This window comes from Oncorhynchus nerka, linkage group LG9b (genome assembly GCF_034236695.1).
Source record: "Oncorhynchus nerka isolate Pitt River linkage group LG9b, Oner_Uvic_2.0, whole genome shotgun sequence".
Taxonomy (NCBI): Eukaryota; Metazoa; Chordata; class Actinopteri; order Salmoniformes; family Salmonidae; genus Oncorhynchus; species Oncorhynchus nerka.
This window is the reverse complement of record NC_088424.1, coordinates 47434919-47456723: the sequence shown is the minus strand read 5'-3', so window position 1 is coordinate 47456723 and position 21805 is coordinate 47434919. Positions and strand designations below refer to the sequence as shown.

Genomic DNA, 21805 nt, shown 5'->3' with positions numbered 1-21805 from the left:
TACAGCCAATCTGGTGACAACTAACACAGAGACAGGAACAATCACCCACGAAATACTCAAAGAATATGGCTGCCTAAATATGGTTTCCAATCAGAGACAACGATAATCACCTGACTCTGAGAACCGCCTCAGGCAGCCATAGACTATGCTAGACACCCCAAAAACCCCATGACAAAAACGCACCACAATAACCCATGTCACACTCTGGCCTGACCAACTAAATGAAGAAAAACATACTATACTTCGACCAGGGCGTGACAGCATTACAATTGGTACAAATAATTTCCTACGTTCTAGACCTCAGCTGAATCTGGTAATGAATGGTGTGGCTGTTGAGCAAGTTGAGGTTAACAAAAACAAATATTATAACGATGACAGAACTACATGAATTTCTATTAAACATTTCGTGGTCGCAAATTTAGTTTTGTGGTTTTGCGATTCGCAAATGTGTAATTTAATTTCGCAAGCTGCTTGTATCATGATGAAAGATTTAACAAAGGTCGCAAATGTGTAATTTAATTTCGCAAGCTGCTTGTATCATGATGTGTGAAAGATTTAACAAAGGTCGCAAATGTGTAATTTAATTTCGCAAGCTGCTTGTATCATGATGAAAGATTTAACAAAGGGCGCAAATGTGTAATTTAATTTCGCAAGCTGCTTGTATCATGATGAAAGATTTAACAAAGGTCGCAAATGTGTAATTTAATTTCGCAAGCTGCTTGTATCATGATGAAAGATTTAACAAAGGTCGCAAATGTGTAATTTAATTTCGCAAGATTGATAGTTTATATAAATGCCATTGACGTTAGCTAGATAGCTAGCTAAATTGAAACTGCTGGGGGGGAAAGTAGCTAGCTAACTCCCACCATCATGTTAGCTAGGTTTCTAGAAAATAAAAACTATATATTTCTAGCTATATTTTAAAGACATGTTACTGACTATTGAACAATTTTTGTCAAACTACTTCATTCCACTGCCTGTTTATTTATTAATTGATGACTGAAAAAGTTGGCAAGAAAAATTCTCCTCCCAATTTCAATGTTATTGATATGACTTTGAGATCTCTGATACTGGTTTCTCTCCTTTAGGAGTGGTACGTTTTGCTTCAGTAAGCCACCAAGCATCCACCTTGAAATATGATTTGATTTCTACATTCAAACATTTCCATATGGAAAGCCACAATCCACAATCGATCACAAATCATTTCTCAGCATCTGAGACTGTGTATACATTCCACTCAAAAAAGCTAAGGGGTTCTGAGACAATATGCTGCCAAGAACACAAAGAAATGGATGCCAGTTTCAGAATATGTGCATAAAGATCCAGGGGACCTGACTTATTGCATTAGAATCCCTAGAACACACAAAGTTCATTAAAGGTTCAAAGTTAAAAGTTCCTCAGACCACTGCAATTTGAATAATATGTTGAATATCAAATCAACTCATAGCCCAGTTGATCTGAAGGGATTGGATAGGTATAAACAATATAGCACTTGTTTCACCTTGTCTTCTGATAGGCTGGGTTGAATTTTGCCATATTCCTTACGACCTATACAATCCCTTCAGATCTACAGGAGTGCCTAGGGAGGAGGGGCTACACGTTGATAATGGAATCCAAGGCTACACTCATGGGGAAACTTAATATTGCCATCCACCAGGAATGTTGACTGAAATATGAATTTCCCTTCTAGTCATTCCATTTCTGTGTCCAGTAGGGTGTGTAGTGGGGTGTGTAGTGGGGTGTGTAGTGGGGTGTGCGGTAGGGTGTGCGGTAGTTTGTGTAGTGGGGTGTGTGGTGGGGTGTGTGGTGGGGTGTGTAGTGGGGTGTGTGGTGGGGTGTGCGGTAGGGTGTGCGGCAGGGTGTGTAGTGGGGTGTCCAGTAGGGTGTGTAGTGGGGTGTGCGGTAGGGGTAGTGGGGTGTGCGGTAGGGTGTGCGGCAGGGTGTGCGGCAGGGTGTGTAGTGGGGTGTCCAGTGGGGTGTGCGGTAGGGGGTAGTGAGGTGTGCGGTAGGGTGTGTGGTGGGGTGTGCGGTAGGGTGTGTAGTGGGGTGTGCGGTAGAGTGTGTAGTGGGGTGTGCGGTAGGGTGTGTGGTGGGGTGTGCGGTAGGGTGTGTAGTGGGGTGTCCAGTAGGGTGTGCGGTTGGGTGTGTAGTGGGGTGTGCGGTAGGGGTAGTGAGGTGTGCGGTAGGGTGTGTAGTGGGGTGTGCGGTAGAGTGTGTAGTGGGGTGTGCAGTAGGGTGTGTGGTGGGGTGTGCGGTAGGGTGTGTAGTGGGGTGTCCAGTAGGGTGTCCGGTAGGGTGTGCGGTAGGGTGTGTAGTGGGGTGTGCGGTAGGGTGTGTAGTTGTGTGTGCGGTAGGAGGTAGTGGGTGTGCGGTAGGGTGTGTAGTGGGGTGTGCGGTAGGGGTAGTGGGGTGTGCGGTAGGGGGTAGTGGGGTGTGCGGTAGGGTGTGTAGTAGGGTGTGCGGTAGGGGGTAGTGGGGTGTGCGGTAGGGTGTGTAACGAGGGTGTGCGGTAGGGGGTAGTGGGGTGTGCGGTAGGGTGTGTAGTGGGGTGTGCGGTAGGGGTAGTGGGGTGTGCGGTAGGGGGTAGTGGGGTGTGCGGTAGGGGTAGTGGTGTGTGCGGTAGGGGTAGTGGTGTGTGCGGTAGGGGTAGTGAGGTGTGCGGTAGGGGGTAGTGGGTGTGCGGTAGGGTGTGTAGTGGGATGTGCGGTAGGGGGTAGTGGGGTGTGCGGTAGGGTGTGTAGTGGGGTGTGCGGCAGGTGTGTAGTGGGGTGTGCGGTAGGGTGTGTAGTTGTATGTGCGGTAGGGTGTGTAGTGGGGTGTGCGGTAGGGGGTAGTGGGGTGTGCGGTAGGGGTCGTGGGGTGTGCGGTAGGGTGTGTAGTGGGGTGTGCTGTAGGGGTTGGTGGGGTGTGCGGTAGGGTGTGTAGTGGGGTGTGCGGTAGGGGGTAGTGGGGTGTGCGGTAGGGGGTAGTGGGGTGTGCGGTAGGGTGTGTAGTGGGGTGTGCGGTAGGGGTAGTGGGGGTGTGCGGTAGGGTGTGTAAGGGGGTAGTGGGTGTGCGGTAGGGGGTAGTGGGGTGTGCGGTAGGGTGTGTAGTGGGGTGTGCGGTAGGGGGTAGTGGGGTGTGCGGTAGGGGTAGTGGGGTGTGCGGTAGGGGGTAGTGTGGTGTGCGGTAGGGGGTCGTGGGGTGTGCGGTAGGGTGTGTAGTGGGGTGTGCGGTAGGAGGTAGTGGGTGTGCGGTAGGTTGTGTAGTGGGGTGTGCGGTAGGGGGTAGTGGGGTGTGCGGTAGGGGTAGTGGGGTGTGCGGTAGGGTGTGTAGTGGGGTGTGCGGTAGGGGTAGTGGGGTGTGCAGGTGTAGGGGGTAGTGGGGTGTGCGGTGTGGTAGTGGGGTGTGCGGTAGGGGGTAGTGGGGTGTGCGGTAGGGGTAGTGGGGTGTGCGGTAGGGTGTGTAGGGGTAGTGGGGTGTGCGGTAGGTGTGTAGTGGGGTGTGCGGTAGGGGTAGTGGGGTGTGCGGTAGGGTGTAGTGGGGTGTGCGGTAGGGGTAGTGGGGTGTGCGGTAGGGGTGTAGTAGGGGTAGTGGTGTGCGTTAGGGGTGTAGTGGGATGTGCGGTAGGGGTAGTGGGGTGTGCGGTAGGGGGTAGTGGGGTGTGCGGTAGGGTGTGTAGTGGGATGTGCGGTAGGGGGTAGTGGGGTGTGCAGTAGGGTGTGTAGTGGGATGTGCGGTAGGGTGTGTAGTGGGGTGTGCGGTAGGGGGTAGTGGGGTGTGCGGTAGGGTGTGTAGTAGGGATGTGCGGTAGGGGGTGTGCGGTGGGGTGTGTGCAGTGGGGTGTGCGGTAGGGTGTGCGGTAGGGGTGTGGGGCGGTAGGGTGTGTGGTAGGGTGTGTAGTGGGGTGTGCGGTAGGGGTAGTGGGGTATGCGGTAGGGTGTAGTGGTGGGGTGTGTGGTGGGGTGTGCGGTAGGGGTGTGGTGGGGTGTGCGGTAGGGTGTGCGGTAGGGTGTGTAGTGGGGTGTGCGGTAGGGTGTGCGGTAGGGTGTGTAGTGGGGTGTGCGGCAGGGTGTGTAGGGTGTAGGGTGTGCGGTGGGGTGCGGTGTAGTTGTGTGCGGTAGGGTGTAGTGGGGTGTGCGGTAGGGGTAGTGGGGTGTGCGGTAGGGTGTAGTGGGTGTGCGGTAGGGTGTGTAGTGGGGTGTGCGGTAGTAGTGGGGTGTGCGGTAGGGTGTGTAACGGGGTGTGCGGTAGGGGTAGTGGGGTGTGCGGTAGGGGGTAGTGGGGTGTGCGGTAGGGGTAGTGGGGTGTGCGGTAGGGGGTAGTGGGGTGTGCGGTAGGGTGTGTAGTGGGATGTGCGGTAGGGTGTGCGGTAGGGGTATTGGGGTGTGCAGTAGGGTGTAGTGGGGTGTGCGGTAGGGGGTAGTGGGGTATGCGGTAGGGTGTAGTGGTGGGGTGTGCGGTAGGGTGTGTAGTGGGGTGTGCGGTAGGGTGTGCGGTAGGGTTTGTAGTGGGGTGTGCGGTAGGGTGTGCGGCAGGGTGTGTAGTGGGGTGTGCGGCAGGGTGTGTAGTGGGGTGTGCGGTAGGGTGTGTAGTTGTATGTGCGGTAGGGTGTGTAGTGGGGTGTGCGGTAGGGGGTAGTGGGGTGTGCGGTAGGGGTCGTGGGGTGTGCGGTAGGGTGTGTAGTGGGGTGTGCTGTAGGGGTTGGTGGGGTGTGCGGTAGGGTGTGTAGTGGGGTGTGCGGTAGGGGGTAGTGGGGTGTGCGGTAGGGGGTAGTGGGGTGTGCGGTAGGGTGTGTAGTGGGGTGTGCGATAGGGGTAGTGGGGTGTGCGGCAGGGTGTGTAACGGGGTGTGCGGTAGGGGTAGTGGGGTGTGCGGTAGGGTGTGTAGTGGGGTGTGCGGTAGGGGGTAGTGGGGTGTGCGGTAGGGGTAGTGGGGTGTGCGGTAGGGGGTCGTGGGGTGTGCGGTAGGGTGTGTAGTGGGGTGTGCGGTAGGAGGTAGTGGGTGTGCGGTAGGTTGTGTAGTGGGGTGTGCGGTAGGGGGTAGTGGGGTGTGCGGTAGGGGGTAGTGGGGTGTGCGGTAGGGTGTGTAGTGGGGTGTGCGGTAGGGGGTAGTGGGGTGTGCAGTAGGGGGTCGTAGGGTGTGCGGTAGGGTGTGTAGTGGGGTGTGCGGTAGGAGGTAGTGGGTGTGCGGTAGGGTGTGTAGTGGGGTGTGCGGTAGGGGGTAGTGGGGTGTGCGGTAGGGGTAGTGGGGTGTGCGGTAGGGTGTGTAACGGGGTGTGCGGTAGGGGTAGTGGGGTGTGCGGTGGGGTGTGTAGTGGGGTGTGCGGTAGGGGTAGTGGGGTGTGCGGTAGGGGTAGTGGTGTGTGCGGTAGGGGTAGTGGTGTGTGCGGTAGGGGGTAGTGGGGTGTGCGTTAGGGTGTGTAGGGTGTGGGATGTGCGGTAGGGGTAGTGGGGTGTGCGGTAGGGGTAGTGGGGTGTGCGGTAGGGTGTGTAGTGGGATGTGCGGTAGGGGGTAGTGGGGTGTGCAGTAGGGTGTGTAGTGGGATGTGCGGTAGGGTGTGCGGTAGGGGTATTGGAGTGTGCAGTAGGGTGTAGTGGGGTGTGCGGTAGGGGTAGTGGGGTATGCGGTAGGGTGTAGTGGTGGGGTGTGTGGTGGGGTGTGCGGTAGGGTGTGTAGTGGGGTGTGCGGTAGGGTGTGCGGTAGGGTGTGTAGTGGGGTGTGCGGTAGGGGGTAGTGGGGTATGCGGTAGGGTGTAGTGGTGGGGTGTGTGGTGGGGTGTGCGGTAGGGTGTGTAGTGGGGTGTGCGGTAGGGTGTGCGGTAGGGTGTGTAGTGGGGTGTGCGGTAGGGTGTGCGGCAGGGTGTGTAGTGGGGTGTGCGGCAGGGTGTGTAGTGGGGTGTGCGGTAGGGTGTGTAGTTGTATGTGCGGTAGGGTGTGTAGTGGGGTGTGCGGTAGGGGGTAGTGGGGTGTGCGGTAGGGGGTCGTGGGGTGTGCGGTAGGGTGTGTAGTGGGGTGTGCGGTAGGGGGTAGTGGGGTGTGCGGTAGGGTGTGTAACGGGGTGTGCGGTAGGGAGTAGTGGGGTGTGCGGTAGGGAGTAGTGGGGTGTGCGGTAGGGTGTGTAGTGGGGTGTGCGGTAGGGGTAGTGGGGTGTGCGGTAGGGTGTGTAACGGGTGTGCGGTAGGGGGTAGTGGGTGTGCGGTAGGGGTAGTAGGGTGTGCGGTAGGGGTAGTGGGGTGTGCGGTAGGGGTAGTGGGGTGTGCGGTAGGGGTCGTGGGGGTGTGCGGTAGGGTGTGTAGTAGGGTGTGCGGTAGGGGGTAGTGGGGTGTGCGGTAGGGGTGTGGGGTGTGCGGTAGGGAGTAGTGGGGGTGTGCGGTAGGGAGTAGTGGGGTGTGCGGTAGGGTGTGTAGTGGGGTGTGCGGTAGGGGTAGTGGGGTGTGCGGTAGGGTGTGTAACAGGGTGTGCGGTAGGGGGTAGTGGGGTGTGCGGTAGGGGTAGTGGGGTGTGCGGTAGGGGTAGTGGGGTGTGCGGTAGGGGGTAGTGGGGTGTGCGGTAGGGTGTGTAGTGGGGTGTGCGGTAGGGGTAGTGGCGTGTGCGGTAGGGGTCGGGGTGTGCGGTAGGGTGTGTAGTGGGGTGTGCGGTAGGTGTGTAGTGGGGTGTGCGGTAGGGGGTAGTGGGGTGTGCGGTAGGGTGTGTAACGGGGTGTGCGGTAGGGGGTAGTGGGGTGTGCGGTAGGGTGTGTAGTGGGGTGTGCGGTAGGGGGTAGTGGGGTGTGCGGTAGGGGGTAGTGGTGTGTGCGGTAGGGGGTAGTGGTGTGTGCGGTAGGGGTAGTGGGGTGTGCGGTAGGGGGTAGTGGGGTGTGCGGTAGGGTGTGTAGTGGGATGTGCGGTAGGGGGTAGTGGGGTGTGCGGTAGGGTGTGTAGTGGGATGTGCGGTAGGGGGTCGTGGGGTGTGCGGTAGGGGGTAGTGGGGTGTGCGGTAGGGTGTGTAGTGGGATGTGCGGTAGGGGTAGTGGGGTGTGCGGTAGGGTGTGTAGTGGGATGTGCGGTAGGGTGTGCGGTAGGGGGTATTGGGGTGTGCAGTAGGGTGTAGTGGGGTGTGCGGTAGGGGTAGTGGGGTATGCGGTAGGGTGTAGTGGTGGGGTGTGTGGTGGGGTGTGCAGTAGGGTGTGTAGTGGGGTGTGCGGTAGGGTGTGCGGTAGGGTGTGTAGTGGGGTGTGCGGTAGGGTGTGCGGCAGGGTGTGTAGTGGGCTGTGCGGCAGGGTGTGTAGTGGGGTGTGCGGTAGGGTGTGTAGTTGTATGTGCGGTAGGGTGTGTAGTGGGGTGTGCGGTAGGGGTAGTGGGGTGTGCGGTAGGGGGTCGTGGGGTGTGCGGTAGGGTGTTTAGTGGGGTGTGCGGTAGGGGTAGTGGGGTGTGCGGTAGGGAGTAGTGGGGTGTGCGGTAGGGTGTGTAGTGGGGTGTGCGGTAGGGGTAGTGGGGTGTGCGGTAGGGTGTGTAGTAACGGGGTGTGCGGTAGGGGGTAGTGGGGTGTGCGGTAGGGGGTAGGGGGTGTGCGGTAGGGGTAGTGGGGTGTGCGGTGGGGGGGGTAGTGGGGTGTGCGGTAGGGGTAGTGAGGTGTGCGGTAGGGGTAGTGGGGTGTGCGGTAGGGGGTAGTGGGGTGTGCGGTAGGGGGTAGTGGGGTGTGCGGTAGGGGGGTAGTGGGGTGTGCGGTAGGGGACGTGGGGTGTGCGGTAGGGGGTAGTGGGGTGTGCGGTAGTGGGGTATGCGTTAGGGGTGTGCGGTAGGGTATCTAGTGGGGTGTGCGGTAGGGTGTAGTGGGGTGTGCGGTAGGGGGTAGTGGGGTGTGCGGTAGGGGGTGTGTGCGGTAGGGTATCTAGTGGGTGTGCGGTAGGGGGGTGCGGTAGGGTATCTAGTGGGGTGTGCGGTAGGGGGTGTGGTAGGGTATCTAGTGGGGTGTGCGGTAGGGGGTGCGGTAGGGTATCTAGTGGGGTGTGCGGTAGGGGGGTGCGGTAGGGTATCTAGTGGGGTGTGCGGTAGGGGTGTGCGGTAGGGTATCTAGTGGGGTGTGCGGTAGGGTATCTAGTGGGGTGTGCGGTAGGGCGGTGCGGTAGGGTATCTAGTGGGGTGTGCGGTAGGGTGTCTAGTGGGGTGTGCGGTAGGGTATCTAGTGGGGTGTGCGGTAGGGAGGGGTGTGCGGTAGGGTATCTAGTGAGGTGTGCGGTAGGGAGGGGGTGTGCGGTAGGGGGGTAGTGGGGTGTGCGGTAGGGGGTAGTGGGGTGTGCGGTAGGGGGTAGTGGGTGTGCGGTAGGGGGTAGTGGGGTGTGCGGTAGGGGACGTGGGGTGTGCGGTAGGGGTAGTGGGGTGTGCGGTAGTGGGGTATGCGTTAGGGGTGTGCGGTAGGGTATCTAGTGGGGTGTGCGGTAGGGGGAGCGGTAGGGTATCTAGTGGGGTGTGTGGTAGGGTGTAGTGGGGTGTGCGGTAGGGGTAGTGGGGTGTGCGGTAGGGGTGTGTGCGGTAGGGTATCTAGTGGGGTGTGCGGTAGGGGGTGCGGTAGGGTATCTAGTGGGGTGTGCGGTAGGGGGTGTGGTAGGGTATCTAGTGGGGTGTGCGGTAGGGGGGTGCGGTAGGGTATCTAGTGGGGTGTGCGGTAGGGGGTGCGGTAGGGTATCTAGTGGGGTGTGCGGTAGGGGTGTGCGGTAGGGTATCTAGTGGGGTGTGCGGTAGGGTATCTAGTGGGGTGTGCGGTAGGGGGCGGTGCGGTAGGGTATCTAGTCAGGGTGTGCGGTAGGGTGTCTAGTGGGGTGTGCGGTAGGGTATCTAGTGGGGTGTGCGGTAGGGGGGGTGTGCGGTAGGGTATCTAGTGAGGTGTGCGGTAGGGAGGGGGTGTGCGGTAGGGTGTCTAGTGGGTGTGCGGTAGGGGGGGGGGTGCGGTAGGGTATCTAGTGGGGTGTGCGGTAGGGAGGGTGTGCGGTAGGGTGTCTAGTGGGGTGTGCGGTAGGGTGTTAAGTGGGGTGTGCGGTAGGGAGGGGGTGCGGTAGGGTATCTAGTGGGGTGTGCGGTAGGGAGGGGTGTGCGGTAGGGTGTCTAGTGGGGTGTGCGGTAGGGAGGGTGTGCGGTAGGGTGTCTAGTGGGGTGTGCGGTAGGGAGGGGGTGCGATAGGGTATCTAGTGGGGTGTGCGGTAGGGGAGGGGGGTGTGCGGTAGGGTGTCTAGTGGGGTGTGCGGTAGGGTGTCTAGTGGGGTGTGCGGTAGGGAGGGGGTGCGGTAGGGTATCTAGTGGGGTGTGCGGTAGGGAGGGGTGTGCGGTAGGGTGTCTAGTGGGGTGTGCGGTAGGGAGGGGGTGCGGTAGGGTATCTAGTAGGGGGTGTGCGGTAGGGGTAGGGTGTGGCATCCAGAGGGGGTGTGGTAGGGTATCTAGTGGGGTGTGCGGTAGGGTGGGGGTGCGGTAGGGTATCTAGTGGGGTGTGTGGTAGGGTGGGGGGGGGTAGGGTTTCGTGTAGTAGGGTGTCTAGTGGGGTGTGCGGTAGGGTGTCTAGTGGGTTGTGCGGTAGGGTGGGGGTGTGGTAGGGTATCTAGTGGGGTGTGCGGTAGGGTGGGGGTGCTGTAGGGTATCTAGTGGGGTGTGCGGTAGGGGGGAGCGGTAGGGGGTGTGCGGTAGGGTATCTAGTGGGGTGTGAGAGACTAACATTGTCATGTAAAAAAGTCCCGTCTGTGAAAGGTTCCCACCAGTATACAAATCAGCCCTGGAATAGATGTTTATATAGATGTTTATGTAGATGTTTATGTAGATGTTTATGTAGATGTTTATGTAGATGTTTATATAGATGTTTATGTAGATGTTTATATAGATGTTTATGTAGATGTTTATATAGATGTTTATGTAGATGTTTATATAGATGTTTATGTAGATGTTTATGTAGATGTTTATGTAGATGTTTATGTAGATGTTTATGTAGATGTTTATATAGATGTTTATGTAGATGTTAATTGGCCTAGAGGCCAGTAAGGCACGCCACATAGATTGTTTTTTTTCAAATTAAATATATACCATAGCTATGGAAATCTCATAGTAAATGGAAACCAAATGTACACCAGCATGACGTGAAGTAGAGTGTACAGTAGAAATCAGGCCACTGCAGGGACCAAAGCAATGATGGATTGTCAGAAGAAGACAGAAGTCCCTTCTGGATACAGAGTCCAAACAGCATCAGCATGAAGTGGAATATACCGGAATGGATTACACATGCTAGTATCTTGATCTCGGGTTTTGAATATTCCTAACACACCTAGGAATAAGTTACTATCCGAAGTTCTCCTATTTCGACCTGAGCTGGCCTCTTTTTGATGAAAACACATACTCCTGAAAACACCTGAAAATACATACTCCTAAAAAAACACCCCAAAACACATGAAAACAAATACCCCTGTAGGCTACAATTGATAATGACCCCTGTTTTGCTGATACGTTGGATGAATTCAATGTCATCTATCAACCAATAGTACTGCATCTGTGATTACTTTACTGGCCGTAGTATAGTTTCTGTTAGAGTAAAGGAAACTACATCCCTCAAACAAACAAACACACACACCATCACCCTCTCCAATGCGCTGTGGTTTTGTCGGCCAAAATTTGTGACTGAAACTACACTTTCCATTAGACTTTTGTTCATTTGGGTTTAGTAGACAGTCTAATCCAACTACAATATTTAATAGGATACTATATTCTTATGGAAACAATGTTTTTATGTTTAAATTCATTTTGGATTTGGACTACAGTACCTAAATTGGAGGAACTCACAGAGTGGTAGTGGCAGTCCATTTTTAGACAGCGCTGGAAAATGGGTTGAGGACAGAGCTGGGGTATGGGTTGGGGACAGAGCTGGGGAATGGGTTGGGGACATAGCTGGGGTATGGGTTGGGGACATAGCTGGGGTATGGGTTGGTGACAGAGCTGGGGAATGGGTTGGGGACATAGCTGGGGTATGGGTTGGTGACAGAGCTGGGGAATGGGTTGGTGACAGAGCTGGGGAATGGGTTGGGGACATAGCTGGGGTATGGGTTGGTGACAGAGCTGGGGAATGGGTTGGGGACATAGCTGGGGTATGGGTTGGGGACAGAGCTGGGGAATGGGTTGGGGACATAGCTGGGGTATGGGTTGGTGACAGAGCTGGGGAATGGGTTGGGGACATAGCTGGGGTATGGGTTGGGGACAGAGCTGGGGAATGGGTTGGGGACATAGCTGGGGTATGGGTTGGTGACAGAGCTGGGGAATGGGTTGGGGACAGAGCTGGGGAATGGGTTGGGGACATAGCTGGGGTATGGGTTGGGGACAGCACTGGAAAATGGGTTGAGGACAGAGCTGGGGTACAGGTTGGGGATGTTTCTGGAAATAGGTTGGGGACATAGCTGGGGTATGGATTGGTGACAGAGCTGGTGTATGGGTTGGGGACATAGCTGGGGTATGGGTTGGTGACAGAGCTGGGGTATGGGTTGGTGACAGCGCTGGAAAATGGGTTGAGGACAGGGCTGGGGTACAGGTTGGGGATGTTTCTGGAAATAGGTTGGGGACATAGCTGGGGTATGGGTTGGGGACAGAGCTGGGGAATGGGTTGGGGACATAGCTGGGGTATGGGTTGGTGACAGAGCTGGGGTATGGGTTAGGGACATAGCTGGGGTATGGGTTGGGGACAGAGCTGGGGTGTGGGTTGGGGACAGAGCCATTCAGGTGCCAACCATAAGATTGGTCAGCACACACACTCAGAAGTTCCAGCCAAAACCTTCCCATTTCCGTGTTTATAAAAGCAACAAACTTACTGACTGCTTCCAGACTCCAGTGATGGGCTAGCTGGGTACAAAATGGATGACATTTTTTCTCCTCCCTTTTCACATGTATTGCAAATATGTCCACCCAGTTCAACATCTGTTACATCTGTTACATTCTATTGTGCTATTCAACATCACCCCATTAATAAAGTGGTTGTATATAGAGACCCCTAGTGGTCAGAAATATAGGCCTGCCCAGGATTCCAAGCATAACCAATCAACAATATCTAGCAAAGCACAGAACAGCTCTCAGCTTCAAAGGGAATATACCGTATTTCCATACAAACCAATGATTGCAATCTATAATTATTTAAATTCCGATCTTTCCACAAACATTAAATTGGTGACTCAAGGAGTAGCAGCTTTGAAATTATCAGAAAGACTAAGGAGGGTTCGGAGAGTTTCACATTCAACATTACCCTCTCAGAACATCTGTAGAATCCAATCCAATCTGGTGAGGAAGCAAGGCTGGTGGAACTTCTCCAAGAGTAACTTCCTGCATATTCTAGAGGGTCTCTCTCTCTCTCTCTCTCTCTCTCCCTCCCCTGCAGTATAGCCTAGCTTGCCTTCAATATGGTGTATTGCGTTTGTTTGTGTGTGTGTGTGTGTGTGTTGTGTGTGTGTGTGTGTGTGTGTGTGTGTGTGTGTGTGTGTGTGAGAGAAATAGACAGAAGAACAAGTGAAAGGAGCGAGAAAAGTGATCTCTAACATCTATAAGTACACGTTGACGTATGTTTGCAGCCATCCTCACAATAATCATTGCCAGACTGTTACACTGTCATTTTACAAACCCACACCTTTATAAATGACTGGTCTGTTCCTCTCCCAGCTTCTTCCTTTCAACAACACGTTCACCTCTTCTCCTCCCATTGACCCCTAACCTCTCCTCGCCCTCTATTGCATTTAGTTGTACTGTATAGACAGAACCTCCCATGGACACTGTGTACATCCCAAATGGCACCCTATATATAGGAATTAGGGTGCCACCCTATATAGGAATTAGGGTGCCACCCTATATAGGGATTAGGGTGCCACCCTATATAGGGATTAGGGTGCCATTTGGGATCAGAACACTGTGTTCCTCTGTCACTGGAGACTAATTCCAAGATGAACGTAGTCATTGAGGACCAGTGTCTGCTGGACCTTTCAACTTAACCAGAGACTGATTTGGACCTGGGAAACCTCATGGGTGTTGGCTGTTCTTTAAACTGGGTTAAGTATATATATCCATGTGGCAAAGGGTATGTCTACTACTCTTAGTCTCACATTTTCCACCTCTTTCTCTGCCTCCTCCCGCTCCCTCCATCTCCCTCACTTTCTCTCTTTCTCTCCCCACCTTTCTGTTAAATCTCCACTCCCCATTTCTCTTTCCTCCCTCCCCCTCTATCTCTCTCTCTAATACTCCCCTCTCCCTCTCTTTCTCAAGATCTCAAGATCTTTGTTTCCTAATGTCAAAATTTCTGCTCCATGTGGTTCTGACCAGATTACAGGAAGACTAGAGGAAAACTACAGAAGATTTATAGATGATTATGTCTCCCGTGCAGGACATAAATTAAATGATAGTAGTTACATTCTGGTCACTTTCCATATGCAGTATATGTAGAACATTCTAGCTTAACACAGAAGAAGAAAAAAAATTGCAAGATAATTAACTGTACCACTATTTTGCTGTTTATATTGGTCCCACCCACCATTTCTTTTCTTGTTAAAACTACTCTGGTTATGGTGTTGATATTTCGGGAGTTAAACCAACACTAAAGAGAGTTAAATATCCAACTCTCAGAGAATTGATTAAATGTAGCTTGAATTGCTGTGTCGTTTTTTACCAACTCTCTTGCCAGGAATATATCTCCCTTTCAGTTGACCTTTGTGTTATAAGGGTGTAATTATACAGGTGTAGAGACACATTACGGCAGTTTAAAATCTGGTATCCCTATTGGACATCATTTCACAGGTAAATATCAGGCACTTTTACTTTATTAACAACATAAATACACACAGATATTAAAGGAAGACTACCTATAATATGTAATCTGGAACAACTATTTTACTAGAGGTTGCTACAAATCCAACCACTTACAGGATTGGATTAATTTAGAAACATTTATGTTTCTTATCTTTGTGTGGCATAAGGTCAAAAACAATCAATGCAATTGCAAAAATACAGATTTTGAAACAATAAATAAAAATAAATCTACCTGCAACAGAGCATGCTGGGAAATATGACAATGAGACCCCTCCCACACCCGTGGATAACTCCATAGATTTAACTCCCTGTCACATGGTTACTCTGAATGGAGTTAAAAGAACTCCGCCACACTGAACTCATGTTATCAACACTAACTCCAGGGAGGACATGACTCTGTTGAGGGTTAAGATAACTACCAGTAGAGTCTATGTAAAAGTGATGCTCTCTCCTTAGCCCCAGAGCCCTGTATCTGTGGGCTGATGCTCTCTCCTTATCCCCAGAGCCCTGTATCTGTGGGCTGATGCTCTCTCCTTAGTCCCAGAGCCCTGTATCTGTGAGGATGTGGGCTGATGCTCTCTCCTTAGCCCCAGAGCCCTATATCTGTGAGGATGTGGGCTGATGCTCTCTCCTTAGTCCCAGAGCCCTGTATCTGTGAGGATGTGGGCTGATGCTCTCTCCCTAGCCCCAGAGCCCTGTATCTGTGAGGATGTGGGTTGATGATCTCTCCCTAGACCCAGAGCCCTGTATCTGTGGGCTGATGCTCTCTCCTTAGCCCAGAGCCCTGTATCTGTGAGGATGTGGGCTGATGATCTCTCCTTAGCCCCAGAGCCCTGTATATGTGAGGATGTGGGTTGATGATCTCTCCTTAGCCCCAGAGCCCTGTATCTGTCAGCTGATGCTCTCTCTCTAGACCCAGAACCCTGTATCTGTGGGCTGATGCTCTCTCCCTAGCCCAAGAGCCCTGTATATGTGAGGATATGGGCTGATGCTCTCTCCTTATCCCCAGAGCCCTGTATCTGTGAGGATGTGGGCTGATGATCTCTCCTTATCCCCAGAGCCCTGTATCTGTGAGGATGTGGGCTGATGATCTCTCCTTATCCCCAGAACCCTGTATCGGTGGGCTGATGATCTCTCCCTAGACCCAGAGCCCTGTATCTGTGGGCTGATGATCTCTCCTTAGTCCCAGATCCCTGTATCTGTGGGCTGATGCTCTCTCCTTATCCCCAGAGCCCTGTATCTGTGGGCTGATGATCTCTCCTTAGCCCCAGATCCCTGTATCTGTGGGCTGATGCTCTCTCCTTATCCCCAGAGCCCTGTATCTGTGGGCTGATGATCTCTCCTTAGTCCCAGAGCCCTGTATCTGTGAGGATGTGGGCTGATGCTCTCTCCTTAGTCCCAGAGCCCTGTATCTGTGAGGATGTGGGCTGATGATCTCTCCTTATCCCCAGAGCCCTGTATCTGTGAGGGTGTGGGCTGATGATCTCTCCTTATCCCCAGAGCCCTGTATCTGTGAGGGTGTGGGCTGATGCTCTCTCCTTAGACCCAGAGCCCTGTATCTGTGGGCTGATGCTCTCTCCTTAGTCCCAGAACCCTGTATCTGTGGGCTGATGCTCTCTCCTTAGTCCCAGAACCCTGTATCTGTGGGCTGATGCTCTCTCCTTAGTCCCAGATCCCTGTATCTGTGGGCTGATGATCTCTCCTTAGCTCCAGAGCCCTGTATCTGTGAGGATGTGGGCTGATGATCTCTCCTTATCCCCAGGGCCCTGTATCTGTGGGCTGATGCTCTCTCCTTAGTCCCAGAACCCTGTATCTGTGGGCTGATGATCTCTCCTTATCCCCAGAGCCCTGTATCTGTGAGGATGTGGGCTGATGATCTCTCCTTAGTCCCAGAGCCCTGTATCTGTGGGCTGATGCTCTCTCTCTAGACCCAGAGCCCTGTATCTGTCAGCTGATGCTCTCTCTCTAGACCCAGAACCCTGTATCTGTGGGCTGATGCTCTCTCCTTAGTCCCAGAGCCCTGTATCTGTGAGGATGTGGGCTGATGCTCTCTCCTTATCCCCAGAGCCCTGTATATGTGAGGATGTGGGTTGATGCTCTCTCCTTAGTCCCAGAGCCCTGTATCTGTGAGGATGTGGGTTGATGCTCTCTCTTTAGCCCCAGAGCCCTGTATCTGTGAGGATGTGGGCTGATGATCTCTCCCCTAGCCCCAGAGCCCTGTATCTGTCAGCTGATGCTCTCTCTCTAGACCCAGAACCCTGTATCTGTGGGCTGATGCTCTCTCCCTAGCCCCAGAGCCCTGTATCTGTCAGCTGATGCTCTCTCTCTAGACCCAGAACCCTGTATCTGTGGGCTGATGCTCTCTCCTTAGTCCCAGAGCCCTGTATCTGTGAGGATGTGGGCTGATGCTCTCTCCTTAGCCCCAGAGCCCTATATCTGTGAGGATGTGGGCTGATGCTCTCTCCTTAGTCCCAGAGCCCTGTATCTGTGAGGATGTGGGCTGATGCTCTCTCCCTAGCCCCAGAGCCCTGTATCTGTGAGGATGTGGGTTGATGATCTCTCCCTAGACCCAGAGCCCTGTATCTGTGGGCTGATGCTCTCTCCTTAGCCCCAGAGCCCTGTATCTGTGAGGATGTGGGCTGATGATCTCTCCTTAGCCCCAGAGCCCTGTATATGTGAGGATGTGGGTTGATGATCTCTCCTTAGCCCCAGAGCCCTGTATCTGTCAGCTGATGCTCTCTCTCTAGACCCAGAACCCTGTATCTGTGGGCTGATGCTCTCTCCCTAGCCCCAGAGCCCTGTATATGTGAGGATATGGGCTGATGCTCTCTCCTTATCCCCAGAGCCCTGTATCTGTGAGGATGTGGGCTGATGATCTCTCCTTATCCCCAGAGCCCTGTATCTGTGAGGATGTGGGTTGATGCTCTCTCCTTAGTCCCAGAGCCCTGTATCTGTGGGCTGATGCTCTCTCTCTAGACCCAGAGCCCTGTATCTGTCAGCTGATGCTCTCTCTCTAGACCCAGAACCCTGTATCTGTGGGCTGATGCTCCCTCCTTAGTCCCAGAGCCCTGTATCTGTGAGGATGTGGGCTGATGCTCTCTCCTTATCCCCAGAGCCCTGTGAGGATGTGGGTTATGTCCCAGAGGATGTGAGGATTGATGATGCTCTCCTTAGTCCCAGAGCCCTGTATCTGTGAGGATGTGGGTTGATGCTCTCTCTTTAGCCCCAGAGCCCTGTATCTGTGAGGATGTGGGCTGATGATCTCTCCCCTAGCCCCAGAGCCCTGTATCTGTCAGCTGATGCTCTCTCTCTAGACCCAGAACCCTGTATCTGTGGGCTGATGCTCTCTCCCTAGCCCCAGAGCCCTGTATCTGTCAGCTGATGCTCTCTCTCTAGACCCAGAACCCTGTATCTGTGGGCTGATGCTCTCTCCTTAGTCCCAGAGCCCTGTATCTGTGAGGATGTGGGCTGATGCTCTCTCCTTAGTCCCAGAGCCCTGTATCTGTGAGGATGTGGGCTGATGCTCTCTCCCTAGCCCCAGAGCCCTGTATCTGTGAGGATGTGGGCTGATGCTCTCTCCCTAGCCCCAGAGCCCTGTATCTGTGAGGATGTGGGTTGATGATCTCTCCCTAGACCCAGAGCCCTGTATCTGTGGGCTGATGCTCTCTCCTTAGCCCCAGAGCCCTGTATCTGTGAGGATGTGGGCTGATGATCTCTCCTTAGCCCCAGAGCCCTGTATATGTGAGGATGTGGGTTGATGATCTCTCCTTAGCCCCAGAGCCCTGAATCTGTCGGCTGATGCTCTCTCCTAGACCCAGAACCCTGTATCTGTGGGCTGATGATCTCTCCCTAGCCCCAGAGCCCTGTATATGTGAGGATATGGGCTGATGCTCTCTCCTTATCCCCAGAGCCCTGTATCTGTGAGGATGTGGGCTGATGATCTCTCCTTATCCCCAGAACCCTGTATCTGTGGGCTGATGATCTCTCCCTAGACCCAGAGCCCTGTATCTGTGGGCTGATGATCTCTCCTTAGTCCCAGATCCCTGTATCTGTGGGCTGATGCTCTCTCCTTATCCCCAGAGCCCTGTATCTGTGGGCTGATGATCTCTCCTTAGCCCCAGATCCCTGTATCTGTGGGCTGATTCTCTCTCCTTATCCCCAGAGCCCTGTATCTGTGGGCTGATGATCTCTCCTTAGTCCCAGAGCCCTGTATCTGTGAGGATGTGGGCTGATGCTCTCTCCTTAGTCCCAGAGCCCTGTATCTGTGAGGATGTGGGCTGATGATCTCTCCTTATCCCCAGAGCCCTGTATCTGTGGGGTGTGGGCTGATGATCTCTCTTATCCCCAGAGCCCTGTATCTGTGAACCCTGGTGTGGGCTGATGCTCTCTCCTTAGTCCCAGAGCCCTGTATCTGTGGGCTGATGCTCTCTCCTTAGTCCCAGAACCCTGTATCTGTGGGCTGATGCTCTCTCCTTAGTCCCAGAACCCTGTATCTGTGGGCTGATGCTCTCTCCTTAGTCCCAGATCCCTGTATCTGTGGGCTGATGATCTCTCCTTAGCTCCAGAGCCCTGTATCTGTGAGGATGTGGGCTGATGATCTCTCCTTAGTCCCAGAGCCCTGTATCTGTGGGCTGATGCTCTCTCTCTAGACCCAGAGCCCTGTATCTGTCAGCTGATGCTCTCTCTCTAGACCCAGAACCCTGTATCTGTGGGCTGATGCTCTCTCCTTAGTCCCAGAGCCCTGTATCTGTGAGGATGTGGGCTGATGCTCTCTCCTTATCCCCAGAGCCCTGTATATGTGAGGATGTGGGTTGATGCTCTCTCCTTAGTCCCAGAGCCCTGTATCTGTGAGGATGTGGGTTGATGCTCTCTCTTTAGCCCCAGAGCCCTGTATCTGTGAGGATGTGGGCTGATGATCTCTCCTTATCCCTAGAGCCCTGTATCTGTGAGGATGTGGGCTGATGATCTCTCCCCTAGCCCCAGAGCCCTGTATCTGTCAGCTGATGCTCTCTCTCTAGACCCAGAACCCTGTATCTGTGGGCTGATGCTCTCTCCCTAGCCCCAGAGCCCTGTATCTGTCAGCTGATGCTCTCTCTCTAGACCCAGAACCCTGTATCTGTGGGCTGATGCTCTCTCCCTAGCCCCAGAGCCCTGTATCTGTGAGGATGTGGGCTGATGCTCTCTCCCTAGCCCCAGAGCCCTGTATATGTGAGGATGTGGGTTGATGCTCTCTCCTTAGTCCCAGAGCCCTGTATCTGTGAGGATGTGGGTTGATGCTCTCTCCTTAGCCCCAGAGCCCTGTATCTGTGAGGATGTGGGCTGATGATCTCTCCTTATCCCCAGAGCCCTGTATCTGTGAGGATGTGGGCTGATGATCTCTCCCCTAGCCCCAGAGCCCTGTATCTGTCAGCTGATGCTCTCTCTCTAGACCCAGAACCCTGTATCTGTGGGCAGATGCTCTCTCCCTAGCCCCAGAGCCCTGTATCTGTGAGGATGTGGGCTGATGCTCTCTCCCTAGCCCCAGAGCCCTGTATATGTGAGGATATGGGCTGATGATCTCTCCTTAGCCCCAGAGCCCTGTATCTGTGAGGATGTGGGCTGATGATCTCTCCCCTAGCCCCAGAGCCCTGTATCTGTGAGGATGTGGGCTGATGATCTCTCCCCTAGCCCCAGAGCCCTGTATCTGTCAGCTGATGCTCTCTCTCTAGACCCAGAACCCTGTATCTGTGGGCTGATGCTCTCACCCTAGCCCCAGAGCCCTGTATCTGTGAGGATGTGGGCTGATGCTCTCTCCCTAGCCCCAGAGCCCTGTATATGTGAGGATATGGGCTGATGATCTCTCCTTAGCCCCAGAGCCCTGTATCTGTGAGGATGTGGGCTGATGATCTCTCCCCTAGCCCCAGAGCCCTGTATCTGTGAGGATGTGGGCTGATGCTCTCTCCTTAGCCCCAGAGCCCTGTATCTGTGAGGATGTGGGCTGAGGCCCCAGCTGTTTTTGGAGAAAGCGGCAAGAGAGGCTACCGTTATGGCAGACCGCAAACACTGGGAGAACAGCCAACCAGAAGACAGGATCTTGGACCATGCAGACCTTACTGGGAATATACAGTCCACAGTTTAAAAAAACAACACAAATAAAGTCCTGCAGACACAAGTGCTCTTTACAATGTGGCATCAATCGGTACTTGATTTACCTTTCATTGTAATCTTCTAGATATACAACCTAATTTCAGATGCTTTTATTTATTTTTTATTTAATTTTTACACACACCGGATACCTACTAGTGGGGTTTCCTTTGTCTTTCTTCCCAGCTCAAAAGGAGAGGAAGGTATTTGAAAGGAATTGTGTCTATCCTACAAAACCAAGGTCTACCGCCAGACATTGATGAGAGAGAAAGGGGAGAGAGAAAGAGACATCTGTCTAGCACATTGCTGCGGAGGTTGAGTAGTACCGCAGAGATCTGGGGAGCGTTCCTGACTTCCTGTATGGGAGCCAATTAAAAGCATGATATTACCCTCCGACTGTAACACCTATACAGCAACTGTGGAAGCCATGCCAACTGATATATTGGTTTAAAGCATATGCACAATAACTTCTAGCATGAGCATAGGGGGATCTGTAAAGTGGGGTTTGACATATTAAACTGCAGAGAGAGAGAGAGAGAGGAAGAAGAGAGAGAGAGAGAGAGAGAGAATGAGAGAAGAGAGAGAGAGAGAGAGAGAGAGAGAGAGAGAGAGAGAGAGAGAGAGAGGGGAAGAGAGAGAGAGAGAGGGGAAGAAGAGAGAATGAGAGAGGGAAGAAGAGAGAATGAGAGAGAGAGAGAGAGAGAGAGAGAGAGAGAGAGAGAGAGAAGAGAGAGAGAGAGAGAGGGGAAGAAGAGAGAGAGAGGGGAAGAAGAGAGAATGAGAGAGGGGAAGAAGAGAGAGAGAGAGAGGAAGAAGAGAGAGAGAGAGGGGAAGAAGAGAGAATGAGAGAGGGGAAGAAGAGAGAATGAAAGAGACCACCACATGTGTTCTCTAGTCTAAATTCACTGGATTGTGGGACACCTGCTGCGTTCCTCCTCTCTCTCTCCCCCTCCTGGAATAGAGTGTCTATGAAGCACACAGCCAACAGTGATATAATGGAAAACATTGAGATTTTCTCTGTGAAATCAGCACTAAACTGGCTGACAGGAAAGACACAGCAGCTTCACTACATACCTGGGTCGTTTTGAGAAGTTCAACTTGGTAAAAAAATATATTTTATTTCACATCCTGTCATATAGAGACAACCCCCCTTGTTTGTTCCCAGTCTCAAAAATGACTGTAGTAAAAGTTACAGGGGTTGATGAGTTAATCAGCCATGAATCCCCTCGTTGTCACGGCCGTCGAAAGAAGTGGACTAAAGTGCAGAGTGGTTAGCGTACATTTCTCTTTTTATTTGTCGCCAACAAAACAACAACAGTGAAGCTTACAGGGCTATAGTGCCACAAACAAAGTTAACTACCCAAACTGAAAGGAGGGGAAAATGGCTGCCTAAGTATGATTCGCAATCAGAGACAACGATAGACAGCTGTGCCCTGATTGAGAACCACACCCCGGCCAAAACCTAGAAATATAGAAACATAGAAAACAAAACATAGAATGCCCACCCCACATCACACCCTGATCTCACCAAATAGAGAAATAAAACGTCTCTCTCAGGGTGTGACACTCGTGACAAGGGGAATGGAAGCTTGTGGTTCGCAACAAGTGTCAATTTATTGCAAAGTTTCACAAAGAAAAAAAAGAAGAGCATTGCCAAAACACTTCTATTTTGTGTCTCTATGTTTAACATGGTTGACATGTAATGTCTGACCCGCTCACCTTTCCCACCACAAAACACTAGAAAATGGCCACCCCCCAAAAAAAAATAGAACCAACTCATCTGCTTTTACGCTGTGACTGATGGATGTTTAATGTATCTTTTCAAAATTTTTGGTCGCACTTTGTTTAGATAGTCGGGTTTATCCGTGTGACGAGGGTCGAACGACGCTCTAACGAGGGTCGAACGATGCTCTAACG

The 21805-nt window shown here is 53.2% G+C and overlaps 1 protein-coding gene across 1 annotated transcript; it reads right to left on the bottom strand.

Annotated features, from left to right (window-relative positions):
- Positions 1-1690: 1690 nt before the first annotated feature.
- On the bottom strand, positions 1691-10795 carry LOC135565726 (uncharacterized). Its single transcript, XM_065013637.1, has 3 exons — positions 10756-10795; positions 4293-4674; positions 1691-2888 (listed from the first exon to the last, which is right to left on the bottom strand). The coding sequence occupies exons 1-3, from the start codon at positions 10793-10795 to the stop codon at positions 1691-1693; spliced, it is 1620 nt and encodes a 539-aa protein (XP_064869709.1).
- Positions 10796-21805: the final 11010 nt, after the last annotated feature.